Here is a 25,318-nt window from a genome sequence, read left to right as displayed (position 1 = left end):
GAATCTTAAAAACAAAACAAAACAAAACAAAAAAATTATCATATACAAGGGAATTCTGTAAGGCTATTGCCAAATTTTCAGCAGAAACTTTGCAGGCCAGGAAAGAGTGGCATGCCACATCAAAGTTCTAGAAGGAAACATTTCCACCCAAGAATACTTTACTCTGCAAGATTATTCAAATTGAAGAAAAGATAAAGAATTTTTCAGATAAGCAAAAGCTAAAGGAGTTCGTCAACACTCAACTGGTAATGTAAAAAAAAAATGTTTAAAAGAGACTTCTTTAAGCTGAAAATAAATTAACAAGAAAAACACACAAAAGTAAAAATTTCATTGCAAAAAGTGAATATATAGTAAAGGTGGTGGAGAAGTCACTCATAAAGCTAGTATGAAGGTTAAAAGACAAAAGAAGTAAAATTAACTAAAACTATAATAATTAATTAAGGGATATATAAAATAAAAAGAGGCAAAATACAACACCAAAAATATAAAATATGGGTGGGAGGAAGTAAAAATATCAAGTTTTGAAATGTGTTTCAACTTAAGTTCCTATCTACTTAAAATAAACTGTTATATAAATGGCATGTTACATGTGAACCTCACAGTAACCACAAAGCAACAATTTATAGTAAACACACAAAAGAAAGTGAGAAAGTAATCTAAATATACCGCTAAAGAATAACATCATACCTCAAAGGAAGAGAAAAAAGAGAAGAAAGAAAGAGAGGGTAGCTATAAACTGATAATAGTACAATAATACTAGGGGACTTTTAACATCCCACTTACATCAATAAGCAGATCATCAAGACAGAAAATAAGAAAACATTGGCCTTATTTTTTTCTTTTCTCTCTCTCTCTCCTTTTAGAAAACACTGACCTTAAATGACAAATTAGATTAGATGGACTTAAGAGATACATACAGAATACTCCATTCAAAAGCAGCAAAATATGTATTCTTCTCAAGTGCACATGGAACATTTTCCTGGATAGATCTACAAAACAAGGCTACAAAACAAGTCTCAATAAATTCAAGAATACTGAAGTCATAGCAAGCACCTTTTCTGAACACAAAGGTATGAAAGTAAAAATCAACTGCCTGGGAAAAAACTGGAAAACTCACAAATATGTACAAATTAAATAACATGCTACCCACAAATCCTGGGTCATTGAAGAAATCAAAGGGGGAGGGGTTTTAAAAATAAGTAAAGACAAATGAAAACAGAGAAAAGATGTACCAAAATCTATGGGATGCAGCCAAAAGCACTTCGAGAGGAAGTCCTAGCAATATAGGCCTGATCCAGAGCAGGAAAATCTCAAACAATCAACTACTTAATATAAAAAAATCTGTTGTATTTCTATACACTAACAATGAAATCCAGAAAACAATTCCATTTACAATTGCATGAAAAAGAATAAAATACCTGTGAATAAATTTAACCAAGGTTAAAGACATATATACTGAAAAAATATAAAGATATTGATGAAAGAAATGAAAGAAAACACAAATGAAAATATCTTTCATGCTCATAGATTAGAAGAATTAATATTGTTGAAATATCTATTCTACACAAAATGATCTACAGATTCATTGCAATTGCTCTCAAAATTCTAATGGCATCTTTCATAGAAGTGGAACAAATAATTCTGAAATTTGTATGGAACCACAAAAGAAAGGGAACAGTGAAAAAAGCAATCCCGAGAAAGAACAAAGTTAGAGGTATCATATTCCTGGATTTAAACCTACACTACAAAGTTCTAGTAATCAAATAGTATTTTTTGTCATAAAAAGAGACACATAGAGCAATAGAACATAATAGAGAGCCCAGAAATAAACCCATGCATATAAGGTCAATTAATATGTGAAAACGGAATAAAAATATACAATGGGAATAGGATGATCTCTTTAATAAATGGTATTTGTTGGGTATCGGTGGTATACTGGTGAACATTGCTATCTTCCAATAAACAGTATTGGGAAAACTGAACAGCTACATGCAAAAGAATGAAAATGAACCAATCTCTTATACCTTATACAAAAATTACCTCAAAATGGATTAAAGACCTGAATGTAAGACCTGAAACCATAAAACTCCTAGAAGAAAACATAGACAGTAAGCTCCTTGACGTTGGTCTTAGAGATGTTTTTTGGATCTGACTCCAAAGTTTAGGGCAACAAATGTAAAAATAAGCAAATGGGACTACATCAAACTAAAATGTTTCTGTATGGCCAAGGAAACCATCAACAAAGTGAAAAGGCAACCTGTTGAATGGAAGAAGATATTTCCAAATCATATATCCAATAAGGAGTTAATGTCTAAAATACATAAAGAACTCATACAACCGTGTAACAAAAAACTCCAAACAATCTGATTGTTACAAAATGGGCAGAGGATCTAAATACACATTTTTTTTCCAATGAAGACATACAAATGGCCAATAGGCACACAAAAAGCTGCATAACATCACTAATCCCTGGGAAATTTTAATGGGATATCACCTTACACCAGTGGATGGCCATCATCAAAAAGAAACAAATGTTAGCTGTGTTGAGTACAGGTAGGAAAGGGATCCCTGATGCACTGTTGGTGGGAATGTAAACTGGTGCAGTTACTATGGAAACCAATATGGAAGCTCCTGAAAAATTAAAAATAGAATTACCATATGATTCAGCATTTCTACCCCTGGATATTTATCCAAAGAAAATAAAACCACTCATTCAAAAAGATATACACACCCCTGTGTTCATGGCAGTATTATTTTCAATAGCCCAAGATATGGAAGCAATGGTAGTGTCCACTGATAGGTGAATAAGTAAAGAAGGATTGTTACGTATACGCAATGGAATACTACTCAGCCATCAAGAGGATTGAAATCTCGCCATTTTCTACAACATGGGTGAATCTTAAGGGTATTAAGCTGCATGAAATAAGTCAGAGAAAGACAAATATGTATGATTTCCACTCACGTGTGGAATCTGAAGAACAAAACAAACCAACAACACAAAATAAAAACCAGACTCACAGATACGAAGAGCAGATTGGTGATTACCAGTGGGGAGAAAGAATGGGGAGGGTGGAATGAGAGCACGGAACCAAGAAATACAAACTTCCATTTATCAAATGAATAAGTCAGGGGGCTGTGATGGACAGTCTGGGGAAATATAGTCACCAACATGGTTTTCACTTTGTATGACGATAAATAACAAGTAGACTTATTGAGGTGATCATTTTGCCATGTGTGCAAAGGTAGACTCACTAGGTGATACACCTAAAACAAATAGAACACCGCATGTCAATTATACTTCAATAAAATCTGTAAAAAGAAAAAAAAGTGTATTCTGGTATTCAATGTTAGAGAATGAACGATATTTTTAGTTACTTATATTAGCTATATTGAAACTGCTCCCAATGTCCAATAAGAGAAAAATCCTCAAACCAAAATATCAGTAAACAATATCAAATCATACTCCTGATGCTAAGGAATATTTTGACTTTACTATCAGTAAGTCTTCATAATGCTAAGTGGTGACCCGAGGGAGTCACAGTGACCATGGTCAGTCACATGATCTAAAGGAGTGTCAGAAGAAAACAGCAAGACATATATTTCTAATTATCTTTTATAAAAGAAAAACAAAGAAATCTAACTTTTCTAACACACATAGAATGACCACGAAAGCCTTTCTTGAGTATATGAAGGAAATATGTCATTTAAGGGCACATGTCATATAAACTTGTCATCTATGGTGCATGAGGACTCCTGAGGGCAGTCGGGACATTGCCTGGCAGCCTCGCATGCTGCCGTTGTTGCAAACCATGCTGCAGATTACATGAGCCTGCGCAGGTAGATTTATCATTTGTGTCATCTAATTTTAATAAAACTAGCACTCACTGGGCACCAGTGGCTTCAAAAGATTCCTGCAAACAAACCACAGACTGAAGGTGTTGCAGGTACCAATAAGTCACAAAAAGGACAAAGCCGAAACTGTGTGTGTGTACGTGTTAAGAATGAGCTCATAACCAACTCGATTCCAAGGTGGAAATCATGACAATTTAATCATAATTGACAAGAATTCAGTCTTCAGAACTGTCAGGGAGACTATTATATGGTTTTGAATATATTATGATAACATTGAACTTCTCCTTAAATGTGTACTTTGGTGTCTTTGTAAATCATCTTTTTCAGCTCTAATAAGTCATTAAAACTAAACCTTAAATGATCTTAGAAACAGTCTTCCAAATCTCTGGATAACAAAGTGTAAAACTAGTATCTTAAAAATGATAAGGCTTGTTTAAGCATACAGCTTTAAATTTAAAAGATGTGTTTAAAAAGATGAGTAAGCACTCAAAACTTGTGTAACATTAGGAGTCAACTACACGGCAATAATTTTTTTTTTAAAGACGAATAAGGTAAAATAACCATTATTTTAAAGTGCTGTTTTGCCTTCAAAATTTCTGTCTTGTGTATTTTTTTAATATATAATCCATTAATACCATAGTATATGGAATATAATTTATTAATATATTAATGAATTGAGGGTTCTTGCTTTAAAAATTCACCTAACTGGTCAGTATAATCAAAAAAAAAGAAAGTAACTCCAGTCTGAAGCTGTACTTTCCAGTAGGTAGCCACTCTCCACATTAGACTATTGAACACTTGAAAATGTGACCTGTGTTATGAAAGAACTCTATTTTCTATTTTATTTAATTTTAGTTGACTTGAAATTTTAAAAGTGGAGCAGTGTCAAGTACTCTTTTCTGACACAACTGTATTATTTTGGCAGGACCACTTTAACTGTTGAAATGTAGTAGCTGAATTGAGATGTTCTATAAGCATAAAAGTATTTTAATGAGTGAAAAATGTGTAATGTTCCATTAATAATTTTATGTTGACTCCACCTAAAATTGATGATATTTTGGTTGAATGGAATATTAGGCTCAAGAAAATATTTTTTAAAATTAATCTTGTCTTTCTTTTTACTTTCTTTAATATGGCTACTATAAAATCTAAAATTACATGTATGACAGCATTATATTTCTATTGGACATCTGGCCCAGAAGCAAAGTAGTAAATACGGAGGTTTCTAAAAGGAATATTTAAAGAATAGGTCTATAAATTTTGTTAGCTTTCAAGACTAGAATAATAGATCAATTCTTTAACCTATAAATGGTACACAAATACACACAAATTTAACATAATGTGAAGATACTTTTTATTGGGATTTATTGAGCTTAATGCAGTTACTGACATAGGAGTTAACGTCCATATTACATTATAGTTACCCAATTTTAATTCTCTTTCAGAAAAATAGCAGATATTTTGCTTCTCTGTAAAAACTGAACCCAAAGCAAAAGCCGGGAAAGAGCAAAGAAGGATAAAAAAGCAAGTTGATCTTTTTAAGAGAATGACAGAAAGCAACAAATTTGGGTTCTTGACCATATAATTCCATTTTAAAAAACTAAGTAAATTATCCTTTCCTCTTAAAAATAGCAGATGATCTGGGCCAACCACAGAAAAGCTCTTTTTTATGAAAACCCACTGACTCAGCCTTCCCATACTAATGGGTTAACAAAGTAAAATAATTGGTAGCTTTCCTCGTACAAAACAAATATCCCATTAGAAAATTCACCTACAGAACACATAGCATGGAGACCCACCTCTCTATGTAGCTTTGTTTTCCATCTCCCCTGCCCCCATGTGCTCTGTCTCTGGAAGATCCCTCTTGCTGGACTCCAGCGACAAGCAGAGGGGAGGCAACCCACAGGTAGGTGACTGCAGGTAAATAAGCACACCTAAGGATGACGATGACTAAGCGTAAACAACAGGAGTTAGCAGCTTACTTTTAAGCAATTCATCATAGAATTCGGTTTTTATAATTGTTCCCTAATATGAAATCCCACGTTAGAAATTTCTTTTGAAAAAATTGGTGCTTATACTACCTTCGATTTCTCTGAAGAATTGCCATGTTTTACACCCGTTCTGATAATAAGAAATAGAGAACTCTTGGTAGAGTTTCCAGCTCAGAGTGCAAATCATCAACTCTGGAAATGTTTTGAGATCACGTTTTTTTGTCTTTGCCAGGACTTCACTTTTCTCTAGACTTGATTCATTGTTTATACCTGACCATAATTTTATTGTATACACTCTCATAACCAGTTACAAATACTTTCTAGACAATGGAAGGGTAAAAATATGTAAGATTATTAAATATGTAGTTCATTGCCTTTCTAAATAGTACAATGATATAAATTGCGACAAAATATCATTAAGGGAATATGTGGACAGCACTCATTTGAATGCAGAATAACCTGGGACTAGGGAAAAGTTACACATGCCTGTGGTCCCTTTAAACATTTTCTAGAAAATAAACCCAAATATGAACTGTAGACTAAAAACTGTCTGCTTTGCTAAATATTACACGTTGGCTTTAAAACAGAAGGGTCAAAAATACACTCTGAAAAACCTATTTCTTGTTAACTTAAAGCAGATACATCTATGGTATATTTCAAGGGAAAACTAGTTGGGCAATCTTTTTATTTGTATTTAAAAAAAACATGCATATTACTTAAAGTTTATTATCATTCAAAGTCAAAAAAACTTAATTCTAGCATAATTAAATGACAAAAAATCATTACATATTATTATTATAATTTGCCACATCTTTTCTGTCAGAAAAAATGCGGCTAATTATAATCATGTTAACACAAATATTTTTAATAATTTATTTCTACTTGAGTATGTTACATAGTCTCTTAGGATAACTGAGTTTTATAGAAAAGCTACTTCTTGCAAAGCTCAAATGCAAGAAGCTTGCAAATACGAGGACAGAAATTAGTATTTCTCTTAGATGTGTCTCTTCTCAGGAATATGCTTCAACTCCTAAGAGAAGCCTTAAACGGTGACTTTGTCAATACATAAATCAGTTGAGAAATACAACTTGTCTTGTATTTGGAAAGTTTTTCTAAAAAATAATTAAATCTATAGTCCTAATTATTCTCTTAGATAAAATGGGTGGATGTGTGTGTAATCAATAGCCAAGTCTAAATTCTCTCACCCTAACCGCAACCCCAACCTCTGTGGCAACAATCGAGCAGCTGTAATTAAATTCAAAACAGGTGAAGTAAAAAACAAAACAAAACAAAACAAAACAAAACAGGTGAAGTATCAAAAGGCAAAATTAAAGAAATTACAAAATTGTTTCTCCCTTGACGTTACAAAATAACAACCTTAAACTGAATTTCCAAACAGATTTCACAGCCCATCCCATTCATAGTCGATAATAATCCTTTCTTTAATATTGTATAGATTTTAATTCGAAGACTTGTGTCTCATCATTTCCATGTTTATCTAACGCTCTTGAGCACCAACATTTTCACTCATCATATGTTACACGAAAAACAGAATAATGCAACTCATTAAGGAATGATAAATTCAGAAACTGCTACTCAGTTTGAAATAAATTACTGTTGTCATGCATTACAGCCCCAGTACCCAGGGCATTTCCCCAGAGGATCGAGGGGTTTTAGTGCTACTGCTATTGGGGGCTAAGTATTGCTACCACCACCAAGACCTCACCTTATGTATGTGGGATCAGACATGAGGCCTGCGTGCACGTTGTTAGTACTCCTTACTACCCACATTCTCTCTATCAATCGCTCCTTCTACCTACTTTCTACCCTAGGATATGAATATGCTAAAAAAGGACAAAGTAAAAAAAAAAAGAATAGGACAAAGTGAATTAACTTGCATGTTTATTGATGGCTCTTGAATTATGTATGCAGAGCACACTGCCAGTCTTGAGGATATTTGAAAACTGAAATTGTATTTTTTTTTGTATTTATTTTCTAGTTTGGGTGGCAAGGCATCTATGATAGTAAGCAGTTAATACATGCAAAATAACAAGCGGAGCTGGTTTTATGCATGCCAAAGTCAAGGGTAGGCTGCCCACGCTATGGAGGTAGATGGAAGAGGTACATCAAAATGGCCTGAGGTAGTTTCGTAGAAGGCAGGGCGATAGCTGGGCTATGTAGATTGAACAGGATGGGTACATTTAGCAAGTGAGAAGTTGGAAATGATCCTGGCAGGCAGGGAGGAGGCTACCCTGGCTTGAATGTAAGGGACTTTCCAGAAACTAATAGAAAATACAATTTGCTAAGAAGAGAAGCAACATACTTCAGCAGACCTAAAATGGCAGGAAAAATCTGGAATGGGTCCCAGAGTTGGTGAGAAATATTTAGAGATACAGAGCACAGGGAAAAAACAAAAAAACAAGAAGAAAACTGGTAATCTGTTACGTTTTTAAAGTATTTTTAATGTACTTCGGCACGTAAATTTGGATTTGGAGGCCCAGGGGTCAGCTGGAAAAGCTGGTAACCAAGGAAAGTAGTTAGGAGCAACAGGAATAGGAAAAAGGAGACAAATACAAGGTATTTTTAAAAAATTGAACTGTGTCGATTAAAAATAGAAAGACAAAGGAAAAAGGAACAATCTCCAAATGTTTATGGGAGTAAATTATTCAAGAAGAACCTTAGAAAGAGAAAGGCATGACAAGGTGTCCTGGCAGATGAAATTGCAGCATATTTTTTTAAGACAAAGTAGTAAAAGTGGATGGAATATCAAAGATCATGGCACTTCGTACGTCATGGGAAAGTGAGAGGAGTATGGCGTTGGGTTTCTTATTGAGGGATCATCGGAGGGAGGAAAGGATCATTTAAAAACAAATTACACTAAAAGGCAAAATCCAAGGCCTCACTTGGTTTGGAACAAACTGGAAAAAACCTGACACTGATGAAGAAGATAATCCTATCTCCCTTAAAAAAAAAAAATCAGATGTGTGACTAACTTATAATACTGCATGGCTTTTCTGGGCAACTTAGGGCAGGTGAGGGTGAAAACCGTTAATTGCCTCTGGACAATCCTATAGGTATACTCTCATTCAATAGATCAATAGTGAAGGGCTAGTCGCTCCCCAGGGATCCTTTCCCTGTGCAGGTGTATTTCACAAACCAGTTTTGCTTATTAAATTCAAATAGACAATCCTGCCTTGTTGTTTGTGGGTGGTCTGTTTGTTTGGATTTTTGCATTTTTACCACAGTTGCTAGTTTAAGTGGCTTATTGGGCTTCTAATTTTGCATCTTTTGAAACTATTTCAAAATATTTTGTCTGTCTTTTAATATTTAACTTGTAAATGCATGGGGGAAAACAAAACAAAACAAAACCCATGACTATGCTAGCCTGAGAGGTACAAAGAGGCGTTTCCTGAGGCCCTCATTCTGCATTTAACTTCCACAAATATTCTTTTTTCTTAATACCCTGATCCTTTTGGAAACACAACTTATCAAAATTTGTACTAATAGTTTTCATTGGTTTGCTTATTGTCAATCTTCCGTATGTACTGTGGAATCCAGAGAGGAAGGATAGAGTCTGATTTTTTTTTTTTTTTTAACATTGTGAACACATGGACCCCCAGCTACTGGGAACCTATATTGACACTTATCAAATGCCTATGAATTAATGAATGAATAAATGAATGACAGAATTAAGATGAAAAGGAAATTGATTATCTTTTTGTTTATGGTTTGTTATCTGCAGGCTTTTGAGTGCTGGAAAATAGTTGTCCAATTCTGGATCCAGAGAACACCTTGACTAGGAATGAGGGAAATTTCTATTCTATGTTCCAAGGTCTGTTTCCAAATGACTGATCTTAATGCCTCAAGAAAATCATAAACCACAAACTCCCAACTTCCTCCCAGAACTAATAAAAAAACAAAACAAAACTCCTTTCTAGGACAACTAAGAGCTTATATAAGGCTATATTAATAACATGGAAAGACAAATAAGGAGACATTATATTATTACAGTCTCTTATATTGGCCAGTCTCTGGAATAATACAGATCATATTGATTCATACTTTTTCAAAATAGGAATTCAAAAGAGCTCTCCATAATACTGGTCCAATTCATTCCATTATTAAAAGATGTAAGATAATTAGAAACAAAATAAGTCATAAGCAGCTGTGGTAAAAATGCAAAATGTTGTCTTGATTCATTCCATTCTCATTCACCGACTATTGGCAAAATCTCTATGTTGCTTTTTGTATAAAAGACAGATCCCCATACTCACCTGAGTCAGCCAAAGCTCAGCTGGTCCTCTAATCTTCTATGAGCAAAATATCTGCCTTATTCACAGACTTTCCCAAGCATCTCACTTTAATGAGGCACTAGCCACGTTTTTTTGTATCCATAGCAGATTGTCAACTTTGATCAACGTCTGGGCCTGCTCGACACACGTTTTGAAATGCAAATCTAATCATATCACTTATCTGCTCCATGTCCTATCATTGTTTCTCATTGTTCTTAGAAGCCCTACATCTTTGAGGCGACACTGCCCAGCCTGGTGCCTATTTTCAACCATATCTGCCATTGTCTACCCCTTGCTCCAAGCATTCTAGCTGGGTTTGCTCAGCCCCTTCAACACCACAAACTTCCCTCTTCCTCTAGCTTTCACCCAGATTTTCCTCTCCTCCTGAAACTCCGCTTCACCCTCCACTCAACGACCATGTTGGATTAGTACCTATGGACTGCTCAGATTCACATTAAAGTCATTCAACACATATTTTCTGAGCAAATCCTGTGTGTCAGGGACTAATTTAGGCTTTGGAGAGCCAGGCAAACCAAACATAAATAGGAAATAACCAGGTATGATTACAAAGAATTTTAAAAAGGACATTGGTTGAACATGGATGGTTGCTCTGAGAAAAGACGTTCAAATCAAGATCAGAAGAGCAACAACTAGTCCCACACAGCTCTGGGACAGAGGGAATAGCAAGTGTACAATATCAAAAATGAGAATGAGTTTGTTGTGTATAAAGAACAAAAGATGGCCGGAACTGAGAGGAAGAACATTTTGAAATGAGCTTAGATACCGGTATAAGAGGTAAGAACACTGAGAGATATAGATACATGATACAGATTTATGAAAGGTTTTGTTAGGTCAGGGAAGGAGTTTGAATTTTATTTTAAGTGAATAATGGAAAGCCACTGGAGGGTGGTGAGCAGAAAGTGGGCTGGTATAATTTATACTGTAAAAAGATAATCTGATTTTGCTGAATGGAGAATGGATCATAGGCATGGAGCAAAAGTGAAAGAGGAAAATAACATAAGAGGTTCAAGGAGCCTTAGCTTAGCTTGGTAAAAGGGGAAATGGAAAGACAGAGACTGATCCAGGATGCATGTTGGAACAACTCAGTAAAAGAAGCTGAACTGGTTGTTGAGTGTAGAGAGACAAATGGAAATCTAGAGTTTTTCCTTGATCATCCAGAAGGATGGCAGTGCCAATGCCACCAGCACAGTGTTGTGTCCAAGAGAAGACTGCCTGGGTTAGAAGCCTGGCTCCACCACTTAAAACCATTTGACCCGAATGCCTGCAAATAAGATACTTAACCTCTCTACTCACGTGTTTCTGAACTTACAAAACTGGGAAAATGACAACTCTACCTCTTTAGATTTATTGCAGAAAATTATGAATGCAATTAATATAAACTGCTTAAAACAGCTTTTGGAATCTAATAAACTCTCAATGAGTGTGACTATTATTATTATTGCTATTGTTGCAATTATTATAATAACCTAGATGTAGAAGATAATGAAAACGTACCTGTGCAAATCAACATGTTTTAGCCATTAAAGTTGAAATATTCCTACGTATCCCCATGGAGATGTTGACAGGCCGAAGTATATAAATATGGGGGCACCTGGGTGGCCCCAGTGGGTTAAGTGTCTGCTGTAGGCTCAAGTCATGATCTCAGGATCCTGGGATCCAGCCCCATATATCAGGCTCCCTTCTCAGCCGGGACTCTGCTTTTATGATAGAGTTTGGAAGTCACTTAGAAGAGATTCAGAGCCATGCATGAAGTCCCCTAGGAGGATATTGAAAAGGAAAAGGAAGGGAGCCAAAAAGTCTGCTTAATGGCATTTCAGCATTTAGAGATCAGGGTGAGAGAGGAGGAGTCAGGGACGGAGGCTGAGAAGGAGCAGACAGTGAGATAGGAGGCAATCCCGGGTGATGCCAAGCAACAGCATGCGAAGGAGGGACTAGTTCACTGTCTCTTATTCTATGGAGAGATCAAGTAAGTTAAAAACAGAGAAGTGGCCAATGTAATCAACAAACTGGAGGTCCTCAGGAACCTTGACAAGGCCTTTCCCAGTAGAATACGAGAAATCGAAACTGGAATGTCACTTTCTCTGAGAAACCTCCTCTGAGTGTCTAGGAAAGATTAGCACTTGTCATTTCCCTAGTACTTATCATCCAGGTAATTGTAAAGAAAATCGACTTTACACTAAATCATTATCAACGTAAAAGATGTCATTGTATAATTATTCATTTATTTTCTATCTTCCCGAATGGCTAGTAATCTACTGGATAGCAGGGATCATGCCTGTCTTGTTTTTCACATTATCCTTAACAACTAGTAGAATGCCTGATATATAATATTGTTCAGTTTATACTGAATGAATAAATACATTAATGAATAGTTCTACACGTGACTGTACCAAAAACACATTTTTTTTAAAAAAAAATGAACTTCTTTTACTTAACACCTATGTTAATTGACCTGTTTACTTTCAGATTATTTCTAAGTCGTTGGCATAACTAAATAATTACTTTTATTGCAAACCATTTGAAATCAGTTTGGAAAAAAGCAAGTGGAATAAAAATAGTTAACAAATGGTTTACTTTGCTCTGTAGCATTATCTGTCCTAAGTTTCTTTATTCCAAAGGATAAACGATACCTCTACTCCAGTAGCTCATTTTAGCACTCAATCTAAAATTGATTACGATCCAGCCCTTATTAAAACCCAGTTGATATAAGATATTTGAGAAAATAAATCTATGGACCAAGTTAAACTGTCCATTGCTCTCAATTGGTTTTTAGCTCTATCCTATTATAAGTGAAATCACCAAATATCTTCCTCGAATTGCATTTGGTTAGGTCTTTGTTGAAATGACACTATAGAAATTGTGGGCATTTATTATTATATCCTTGGCTATTGTTGAAGGTTAATATAGGTAATCAGGTATCGAGAATATATCTGTACCTTCTAATGACATCAAAACTATCACGTGGTTCCAATATTGTTCATTGTTAAATAAAAACAAGCCATATGATAAATTTTGCTGGAGTACACTACGAGAAAAAGCTGTGTCTTTTTATACAGATTAATATGTATATTTTCTTTATCTGATAAGAATAATTATGAAATTAAATCCATTATCATTTTTACCTTCCCTCTAGGAATTGAAATATATATTTATATTCAATTCTAACACATATTCATGGCCTAAGTTTCTGTATCTTTTCTCTATAGTATATGTATTCCTATGTGCAACCTATATATGTGTGCTTTTGTCACATATTATCTCCACTTTTCTGAAGCAGAAAGAGTATGAATAAAGAGATACTGAAAGAAAGTGCTTCTCTCTTCCCTTCAGTTAATCCCAGAGACAAACTACTTTTCATGATCTTGCTCAAATAAAACCAATTCCATGAAGACATTTATGACTCCAAGGACAGCCTGACTCGGTCTTCTACCTCCCAAGAAAACATTTGGATCATCTTATAAAATTTAATACTTTATTACATACTATTCTCAAATATATAGTCACATTTAAAGATTTTTTATTTGTTTTAGGATTTAGAACCAAACAGAAATTAAAACAAAGCAAAAAGAAACAAGATAGAGTAAATACCAATAATAATGTAAAACATTGTACCACTTCAGAAATCAATATACTTTTCTCTTAAAAATCATAAGCATTTTTTAACCAAATCTCCTTGCTGCTGGACTGCTCAGATTCAAATATCTCAACCACTGCATCCATAGGGATCCATCTGATAGTTTATGCTTTTTAAAATTATTATAAATTATCATAAAATACAGAATAAAATATCAACTATTGTTCTCTACTGAGTACTCTTCCTCTCAATTAGATTGAAAACTGTCTAAAGATAAGGACAATATTGTTCTTACTTTTTGGCCTTCATAGAAGATGTATGCTATTGGAAGCAAGTATTATATTTCTGATGACTGACCACCAGCAAAGTTATATTTACTCCTGTCACCTGTCTAATAATACTTGAAGCATTACCATTGGGTAGAGAATATAATTATAAAAGTCACCAATTCTCTCTAGCCATTTCTAATAGAATAAAAATTGTGTTCATTAACATTGATATGCTGTAAAGTCAAAAAAATTTAAAAATGCTTGTTTTAAATGATTTAGCTCTAAACAGCATTATAAAGTAAGTGTAATGCTTCAAATACAGTAGATGCACTTCAATTTTTTTTTTTTCCCAGAGAGGAGTGGTATAGCCATTAGATTACTAAGTACAGCATTAGACTCCTAAAATTTGTCAAATCACATGAGCTAGAACTATGAAAACATAATTACCTTCAAAATATCCATATCAAGATAAAAGTAACATTAAATTTCCATCTGATAAAAGCCTTGTTTACCTAAATTAGATTTGAACAGTGGTATAAAACTTTTTCATTTTCTCTAAAAATAACTATTAAATTTATTCTAAATTTAAAGAGGCAGTTGAGACACATTTTTTAACACTAAATTAGTTAATGTATTTTTTTTTTCATTTCTGAGACTTGAAAACATATAATTTGGACAGTTTCTATTTTCAAAACTGTTAATTGCACAATATCTCATCCTAATAGTGAGCAATTTATTTCATATTTCCTTCCACTTCTTGTCCATAAGCACATATGTTTATCCCACTTACAAGCATAATATTTAATATTATTTCCCTCCTTTAAGGACATATAATCAAAACATTTCTCCCTAGGTTTCCATTACAATACTTTTATTAACTATGCACTATAATTGTTAACACAATTGTTTTTTTATATACTTTAAGGAACTATGCAAGAATATGCTAAATAACAGAGATGAAGAGTTAAAACTGGCTGAAGAAAAAAGAATGTTTAAAACCAGAAGTGAAAAAAAGTCTAAATGTTCACTTGGGTGTGTGAGACTGAATGAGACACAGTTACAGAGACCTCTCAGATGACGCAGGGTAAGTGAGATTAACAGGCATAGACCTGGAACCCCTCCCCTTTTTTCAACCTTTTTAGCAGCTTTTCTTATGATCATCAACAGCATTTCCAATATTATAACAGTGATAGTCTATATTACTACTCCACAGGAAATCACAAAAGGGTCTCAGTTGACAAAATAACCCCCACCCGTCCCTAGCTTTGTTAGAGCAATGCTATAATAGGAGGTATATTTTCTTCTATGCCATTTCTACGCCAGTTTCATTAATGGAACAGTTCATTGCAGTCAACGAAATCTCTTTTGCAACATGAAATACTTTAAACTGGAATCTTGCCTCTAGATAGCTGTATGAATTTTATTACTAACACATGATCACATTTTTACTTATTGCTAAAACAAACAAATAAACAAATAAAACCTGTAATATTTCTCCTCTGGGATGGCAAATTCAAATCAACACTAATTACATTACCTGTTTCAGACATCTTGATTTTTTTCTGCCGGTCTTCAGAGAGCAATAGTCTTGTAGTTAGCCAAATTATACATTGAACCCCCAAATTCATATCCGTCACATCAAAGCATCCAAATCAAAGCACAGCTCAAGATTTTCTCTAATGTGGGACCAGATCTTATTTTCTACTAATTTCCAGCACTCCCAAATGCAAACTAAACAGCATTGCTTTTGGATCCCATTCCCAAGAAGCCTCGGCTTACCTTGTTACTGTCAGACAAATTATTAACAACAACAAAAAAGCCCTATAGGCTTTATTGTTGTAGGTCTCCTACCAGATGAGCTGCTGATCTGGTTGTGGTATACCACATATGCAGAGTGTGCTGAAACAAACGGTTCCATAACTTATTTCTCATGAATTACTTCATTTAAATATATTTTCACAAGGCCCAATGCCTGTGAAGACATTTCAGGAAGACAGTGACCAGGATACATACACCAGGATACAGAACTAGTGTTCTAAGATGTACTTAAAAATTTCACAGAGTTTTGTACTTTATCAGGTTGAGGGGTCTAGAAAGGAACATCTGCTTCTTGATGCTGATTTTTAGTCTATGATGTGTTTAATAGCAACAAAGGAACCAACTGAAAGTGAAATCCTAAACGGCAGTAGAGCAGAACAAGTATTTAGCTAGCACTGAGAAAATCATCCATCATCAACACCAACTCTGTTTACCATTATACAGATCAAGCAATTGATTGGTTTCTTCATTTTGTAGCTAGTTAGTCTATTGTCCTGCAGTTCAGTCATTTAAAGCATGGTATTTAGTGATAGGATATGAACGTACATATAGGATTCAAATTGAATCAAAGTCAGGCCTTCATCAATTCCGAATACATTAAAAAACAGGCAAAGTTTTATTAATGGAACAGTTCATTTTATGGAATTTTACTTTATGTGAATACAACTAATAACAGAGTGAGGCAACATAAGGTGTGGCTAAAGGATTTTTTAAATAAAATAAATATGTATGATTAAGCCCTTGAAAACACTGTTGTCAGAATGTGGCATTTAATTTTAAATTTTCAATTGGCAAATTGGTCACTGTTTCAGGATTTTCAACTTGAGAAATTTAGAAAAATATGAGAGTAACAATAAAAACAACTGAGCTTAAATAATATAATTAAAGTCAAATTATTAAAATATTGAAAATTCTCACATTAAAGTCTTGCATAAAAACCAAAGGAAAACATTGATATTTAAAATTAAGAAGATGATTATGAACATCTCTATACATCTTTCCAATATACAGTTTTCATTGGTGGGAAAACATTCATTCCTGCCCACTGAAATTATAAGAACATTTGAAGAAAAGCCTGATTAGACACTGTGTGGAACTAGCGTGTTTTTGGAAAATGTTACATAGGTATTTTACACCTACATTTGCCATTGTATATCTGTTGTCTACCATACTTCAAATTCAAAATAACAAAGTAGAAAAAGATCAAGATTTCACTTTGTATTGCTAAAATATTTCCTTCCCCAAGACATACAAACCTGACTGGCTAAAGTTATTCTTTTTTTTAATATTTCGAGATTGACACGAACATAGGCTTATAATTACATAGAAGGGGGAAAAAACAATTTTCAACGGCCAAAATATATGATATGAACAATTATTAAAAAAGAGAACATAAATCAAATTCCTTTTTCAAAATCTTTTAAAGAATGAAAGAATGAAGTGCCTCTTTGTTGCAAATAAGAACACAAATTATATGCCTTTAAAAAGTGTATAGTATGTGATAAGACTTTGAGAACAACTAAGATTAAAAAGATAAAAATCTTTTGTGATAAATTCTACTCTTTTAACAAATACTCTTAACTAAAATAGCATAATAAAGGTGCTTTATTAAATGATAATTTTACTCCCAAAGTTGTGGCAATACTATAAATATAAACTTACACAAGTAAAATATCAAGTTTATCTTTTAATAATGGGTTATTACATAAAGCAATATGCCTATTTCAGAGTACTTGATGTTATTTCACAAATAATATTTCTCTAGTTTCCTTCTAAACCAAGGCTCTCCAATTTGATTTGGTTTCACATATGTCTACACTATTGACTTGAACTCTTTATCACCTTGTGAAATCAAATAATCAAATAATTCAGGGTAAATACATTTAGACAAATATATCTAATTATGATCTGACATATTTTTTAAAACTCAAACCTATACCACAACAACAACCATTCCCCAAAACCAGTCCATATGCATATCCTCGAAGAGGATTATAAACTTGTTTCTAAACTCATGTCAAATTTCAGGTCATTTTATGGCATTGTAAAAAAGAAAAGTAGAAGGAAAAATGTGTTCAGGGATTAATTCTTCTTTAGACAGGCTCTGCATTTCACAGGGTTTTAAAGTGAAACCAGGAAAAACATTACTCAACAATGTGAATAATTTCACTACCTTTCACTTTCAAATTTTAAAATCAACCCTAGCTGTCTTCCATCAAGCAATTTATGGACACTTATAGAATTTAATGAAAATATCAAAAATTTTGGTTCAAACAAAGTCAACAAGCATAGAACAATGAATGAAACAAAGCAAAGCAAAACAAAACAAATCAAAACAAAACTATCACATACTTCATGGATTAATGGTGAAAAGAAAAGAGACTTCTTACCAAGTACCCCAAGTCGATAGTTGACTGTGATGACGATCACATTGCCATAGCTTGCCAAGACACTCCCATCATATAAATTTCCAGTACCTTCCATGTATGAGCCACCATGGATATACACCATCACTGGTTTGGGACCCCCACTGTCCCGAATATCTGAAAAACAAATGGTTGGCAATTGTCCTTATCCTCAAAAAACACACATCATGAAGCAGAGAATACATTTTCCATTTTAGGGACAAAAGAGCATGATTTTAATATAGTTCTTTAAATTGCTGTTTTGTTAAAGTGTTTCTTCAGCAATTCATATTACGAGCTATTGTGAAAAGAGCAATAGATATTCACTGTTTTCTGGCTAAAATTTTGTTAAAAATTATAAATTGAATTACAAAACTTGGACAAATTAAAAATGAGTGTGAATTTTAGTGCTTTTTGATCAATTTCTAACGTGACAGTAGAACAAGAAAAAATGATAATGGATCTTAGAATTATTATTTTTTTGAATGTCATAGACCTCGTATGGAATTTATAAGCCATATGCTAAGGACAATGTTATCACTGCTATTGTGAATAAAACACCTTGTTTTTCCATTTCTTATTTACTATAAAGGTTGTATTGAATGCATCATAATTAAATTGAATAATTTATGCTCTAATTTGTGAACATAATTACAACACTGTGTTTTAGGTTGCAAGAAGTTTTGTTTCAACTATTCAAGTACCAACTGGCAGATGAATGTTTAGGCAGTAAAGTCTGTACTTTTGTCGTTGATGCACTTAGGGGACCGTCACTTAAATAATCTTTTTAAGTTGAGTCTGGGTTATCAGCTCACTCCAATGACTCTACTCTCTGGAGAAAAAAAGTAAACTAAACTATATTTTTCCCTCTTTGTGTAATTATTGTATTCTTCTTAGTCCCACTTTGGCTCTATGATTTTGTCACATAGACATGAAATAGAATACTATTTCTATTTCTATAACACTATTACTAACTATATCTATACAGCTAAGCCCAGATGCAAAGTGCTCAAATTTAGGATATTAAAGTATCTTCTACAGCTCTGACTTTTAATCAACTGTGTTTACTTTTCTAAGATACTTTGCCCGAATTTTGTAGTTTTCCATAAGGATCTAGAAATAGTATATAAGGGAACCACAGATAATTTTAATTGGTATTAAAAATGCCCTATTAAGAAATAGATGCTTAACTTTATATTGGCAAACATTGTTTTAACTATTGAATTTTGAAATATTATATATGTATGTATATGATGATGAATGCATACATATATAAAACATTACAATTCTATTAATAGTCCATTTTATCTTCTACCCACAATTGAAACTAAATTAGATGAGTGTATTGTCTTTTTGTTAATGCCAATATTAAAAAACATTTAAAAGTATAGTTTTGTTCCTTTGCTTTTGACCTTTTTTATCAAACTTAAATCTCCCACATCTTTACAATTGAGGTTTCAGTTTTCAGAATGGACTAATATAATACAAAATCATTAAAAAAAAAAACTGGTGATTATTTGGATGCTGCTTTACATTTCCTGTGAAAAGGGCGATTATTTTTTCTACTGTAATAATAAAATACTTTCCTTATATTAAAAATTCTATTAGGATCAGGAATTGCAGCTCAACTCATTTGTCCAGATTCTCAAGTTAGGTAAACAGCTCATTGCAGAATTTAGAGACTTTTTAAAAGGATTATTTTAAATTTGACTTAATACCAGTATATATATTTACCATAATCCCCTCTCCTCCCTCCAAGGGTGACTTGAGAAGAGTGTCTTAGCTTTTTAAGTGATGAGAGGAGGATACTTTGACATAGAAACTATCCATTAGACAGAACTACATTTAGAAGTAAAAACTAAATTTATTTTCTTCTTACATCCTTGGGCGGGAAAATGGTATCCACTCATTTGTAAAGATTTGGGGGCTTGCGGAGAAGTTAGACTTACACAGAGAAAACAATCCTTTTGACATTTTTAACTGTTCTCCATTTTTAAATGCCTGTTTGCTACATACAGTTTTAGCTTATTTTTCTAGTATGGCTGGCAACCGAAGAAGCAATAATAAATTATTAAACTGAAATCATTAACTGACTGTTCACAGCAGACACTGTACTCTGCTAATTGTATGCTTGTAGGTAGCACAGAGGGAGGCTGTTTCAGAATTCTTCTTTAATTAAAATTACATAGAATTACAAAGCACCAACTGTGAACAGTAATGAAATCTTGGTAGAACCGTTCTGTTCACCTGGAAAACAATACAGTCACACATTGAGAAGACTTGCCACATTTTATATCTAATAACAGAATGAAGTGGACTTTGTTGGGAAACAGTGAAAATATGACAATGCATCTTAGGAGCTATTTTGTGTGGTATCTATTTTTCTTTGAAAATTAGACTTGAAAGAATTACTGACAGTTTGGGCTGATTCTAATTTCCAATTTGTCTTTTCAAATTTCTCAAAGATTTCAGCCTTGTTTAAAAACTTAATATACCAAGCAGTTCTTTTCTAGAAAGTTATATAAAATTCTAACAATGTCTTCTGAACACTATTTCTTTTTGCTTGAAGTAATCGTGAAGCTAATGATATAGGGGTACTAATTATCAAAATAAGTAAAATTCTTGCATATAACAACCCTTAAAATTGCTATTAAAGTTTAGAAAGATGTCATATTTCTATTATAGGATAATTGGAGTACTATGATAGTGTTTTATCACAGAGGTCAATCCTAGACTTAATTTTCTTCATAGTATACAGATCTTTTTGATGTAAATATAAATAGTAAATAGCTTAAATATAATATATGAAATAAATAGTAGTTTAAATTGCATCTATATTTACACTGATTTGAAAAAAAACAGAATCTTATAAACTAATATATAGCCTACTGTTGAATATCATCTGCTAATGCCATCACTTTAAAAAAATTAGGAACCATTATATCTTTAGTGCAAACATATTAGACATACTTTAGTAATTTATGATGAATTTATTAGAGCTAAGTCATGCCTTTAAATTTTGTCTCATATTTTTTTCTCTATAAATAAGGTGGATGTCACCTAAGATATCTGACTTTGCCTAAGCAGCTGCTACAGACTTACTAAAGTTAAAACCACTCTCAGAGACTAAAACACTAGTTCAGGTACAGCAAAAACAGAAATGTTCATAAAGCATGTTTATATTTTCTATTATGTGTATTTTTTTTAGGCTTTGTCAAGCATCTAGGTCTCTGAAAAGAGTGTGATGGTAATAGGGAAATAATACACTGATGGTTATTGTCCTTCTAAATATTTTAGGCTAAGAATGTAAGTTTTTCAAGTTAAAAAAGTGATAGATTTGGGAACTGGGTAGTTGTCTCTATTTTAAATTTTAATAACTGCTTTATCTTTCTTTCTGATAAACCAAAATTTTAAGCCAAGGTAGCAAGTGTCAATAGATCTAGAGTAATTAATGGGGATTTATTTGTGCCTGACAACAAGGGTTTAGAAATCACAATTCCTTTTAATGGTCCTAATGAATAATTATTAGTCACATAAGTCCTTAAATACACTTACTGGTTTCCATTTCCTAAAAAACACATTAAGTTAAATATTTCTCTGATATATTTCAGGATATTTCAAGATATTTTTGTATCTCGCTTTTCTAATTCTACCAAACTCAGGTGACAACCTCCTTACAAACTAGCAAAAGAATATAGGAGTGTTGGCTAAATATAATCTTAAGTCAAAAAACATACAAAAATCTATAAGAGCAATTTTAAAAAAGTTCTATTTAGAATATAAAGTTGCATTTGGGTATTGAAATATTAATATTAAGATATTCTCAGCACAATTTTAAAAATTAAAATATCTCTTAAATTCCCAAAATAAATTGGCAGAAATGTAGGGTGTTGCTTTGACCCATATTTATCACTTCAGATTAGTCTTTTTGAAACTATGGAAAAAGCCTATGAAATATGTAGTTTTTTTTGGTTATTATAAAAAATGAAAAGTGATACAATTGTGTTTGGCCTAAAGATGGCAAAAGAATAACAGTAGGGACATAAAGAAGAATTAGAAGTATTGAATACTGCTCCCCTAAGAAGCCTTGGGTGAGTTTCAGTGAATGGTGGGCACCCCAGTCAATGCCTCTGGTAGCCTCTGAATGCAGTGGCTGAGATAGGGACCTCAAAACTGAGAAAAGGATTGGAGTTATCAGGGAATAACGGAGAATAAGTAACTTGATTTTTGACTAAAGTAAAAAGAGCAATTTACCAAGTAGTTTATATGTGTTGTTTTATGTCTAGGAGTGATATTGATTCATAATTTAGAACAAATTAAATATGAAAATTGTCTTTGGTTTTTATTCATGCTCATGTCTACAACAGAGTTATAAAAGGAATTGAAGTTGTTCAGACCTTTCTACAAAGGTTTTTTTTTTTTTTTTTAATCCTGAAGAATATTTGAATTTATCTTCCTTCTCTTTGCTGTTTAAACAATTATCCAAAAGGACAGCCCAGAGGAATGAACTCGACTTGAATTGATTGCTCTTATATTCTACACTTCTGAGCATTTAAAAATATTTATTGATTTGATAACTCTTGTGACTGACTGGCTTAGTACTTAACCTGAATACTACCTGCCAATTTAAACACAGGTTTAGTACATTTTTAATGGCTATTTAAAAATGTTAAATGTGCTTCTAAATGAGTAGGTAAAATAGATTCACATTTATAGGGCTTAGCTCACTATGGTGGCTCAGAGGTATCTTTTGTAAACATGTAAATGTCTTACTTGATGCTATTTATCAAAAGAAAAGAACTACATTAAATCTGCAATCAAAATATTTTTTAAATAGGAAAATTATGTATACTAACTTTGTGAGTACTTTCAGAAAATTTAGAGTTTGCAAAGCTACACACTAAGAAGTCCTTCATACTTAAGTATTATTTAGATAACAAATACCTAGTAGTTAAGGATTTTCAGAGGGCTCAGCAAATCTCAAAGCCCCTGAGTAGAAGCAGTCTTCTTAGAGCTGTGAGAACAAAGTCAATGAATGTCTTGAATGTTTGAAAACTTCTGATTATTCCAACAATTATTTTTTGAAAAACACAATTAACATTTTGATATTATACATTTATTTTTTAACTATTTAGCATTCAAAATGATAACTCTTGGACAGCTACAATGATTTATTTCAAATATTAATGACTGCTTTGCATTTAAACTTTAATTTTCTGTTGGGGTACATGGTAAATATATTTTTAATCAGAGGTCATAAATTTTACTTAATCAAAATAATTCTTAAATGTTATAAAAATATTAACAATATAACTTTTAAGCTTTCAATACTTCACCTCTATAATTTTCTTTCTTTTTTTTTTACCTCTATAATTTTCTACAGTGAAGTCGTTAATTAAATATATATCTCAATGAAAATAATTCAAGTTGTTTTGTAAGGATATATTCATTCATAGTTGTAACTAATATAACTAACATTTCTGCTGACCAGCTTGTAGATTATTTTATTTTGGAAAACCATTCTTACTGTATTATTGATATCTTTATGAGACTTAATTTCTAGGGTGCTGGGAGTTACTTTTAAACCAGGGATAACATTACTTATCAGAAAATGATAACATTTTCTGAAATGATAACATTAGTCATTTCTCTAAGAATCATAACTAGGGTAGCATTAAAAAGAAAAGTCCTAATTGGAACCAAGGTGAACTGAAAATATCAGAGGGCCCCTCTGGATACTCCACCTAACACCAGGTAAAGATACACAAAGGAATGAGAAATGTCAAATCAATCTAGCAAATACTTACATGTACAGAATATATCAGAATTGTATGTTATAAGAAAATTAGAAAGAGAAAACAATTTTGATATTAGTGAAGTAGGGAATATTTTATTGCTTACAGCAGCAATGTTTCGAAAATTAGAACACTTCCACTTGCCCGTCTAGAAATGATGTACCTTTGAAATGAAAGGATATCCATCAAATCTTCCCAGAGTACTGAAGTGATTGCACAGTGTTTACCATAGTTATCTAAATAGATAGGATGTCTTTCTTATCTACACAATTGAATTTATTTATATAATATTTAAGCAAATCAATAGAAAACATTTTTTTGTCAGATAATTTATATTGCTCAAGAAACACTTTATATCAGCTTTTAGTTGTCTTTCATTTTATTGGGCATGGGGTTCTTTTTAAACAAATACCAAAGGTTAAAAGGAAACACATTTTGATATTGGGTAAAATATTTACATAGATTAGAAAACATGCAGAATGGGTACAGAGAGACTACAGGGGGAAAGATTGTTAGTTCAAAGAATATGGACAAATTTCAGTCAAAACATGGGATGAAACATATCAAAAGTCAGTTCAAGAAAACAAAAAAAATGCCCCTCTTTCTAAAACATTTTAATGGTTGGCATCAAAATGTAAAACTTAACATTCATTTCTTTTAAAAAATTAAAAATGTCTATTTATGTGTAACAACAAGCAAGAAGACAAAACACATCAAAAACGGGAATTAAAAACAACTCTTCAAAAAAAGACAAGAAGTAAAAAAATAGAAAGGGGTGGAAAAAGTGATTGAGGCCCTTGTCATGCAAATAGATTTGGTGGAAAAAAAAATACCTTCATCTTCAGCACCGTCATTATCACCTAAATCATCTGTCTGTTTCTTTGTAAGGGGACCTAGGATTGAGAACGGAGAAATAGAGGGAAAAAAAAAAGACAATTCAAGAATAAACAAGACTGAGGGGAAAAAAAAAATCAATGTAAATACTAAAATTTTCAAGGGTATTTCCAAAAAGAGCGGGGAAGTGATTAAGTCAAAGTTGATTATCTATTTTTTTTAAGAAAAAAAAAGAATCCCTTTCCCCAAAATATCATATAGAAGATTCGGTTTGTGAATATATCCAGCATAAAAAAATACATTATGGTTTGAAACTCAAGTCATAAGCAAAGGAAATGATATTTCTTTTTTAATATCCACTGCATACAAAAAAGTAAACAGTTTTAGCTGAAAGAACTTAATTTATTCAGTGTCTTTTCTAATTTGAATTGGTGACAACAATAAAGAAAGTAGGCCAAACTCATCTT

The 25,318-nt window shown here is 32.7% G+C and overlaps 1 protein-coding gene across 9 annotated transcripts in view; it reads right to left on the bottom strand.

Moving 5' to 3' along the window:
• The window catches only part of NLGN1 (neuroligin 1), an 817,938-nt gene that overhangs the window by 420,826 nt on the left and 371,794 nt on the right, over positions 1-25,318 (bottom strand). For 6 of the 9 annotated variants that reach the window (XM_049105692.1, XM_049105691.1, XM_049105690.1 and 3 more), the window contains 2 exons: positions 24,851-24,910; positions 18,208-18,360 (listed from right to left, as the gene is read on the bottom strand). In XM_049105692.1, coding sequence (XP_048961649.1) covers positions 18,208-18,360; positions 24,851-24,910 — 213 coding nt within the window. The remainder of the gene's footprint in view (positions 1-18,207; positions 18,361-24,850; positions 24,911-25,318) is intronic. The other 3 variants (XM_035710316.2, XM_025425630.3, XM_025425631.3) reach the window with 1 other exon arrangement.

Source organism: Canis lupus, chromosome 34 (assembly GCF_003254725.2).
Source record: "Canis lupus dingo isolate Sandy chromosome 34, ASM325472v2, whole genome shotgun sequence".
Lineage (NCBI taxonomy): Eukaryota > Metazoa > Chordata > Mammalia > Carnivora > Canidae > Canis > Canis lupus.
Note: the sequence above shows the minus strand (reverse complement) of the source record. Positions and strands in the feature narration are given on the sequence as shown.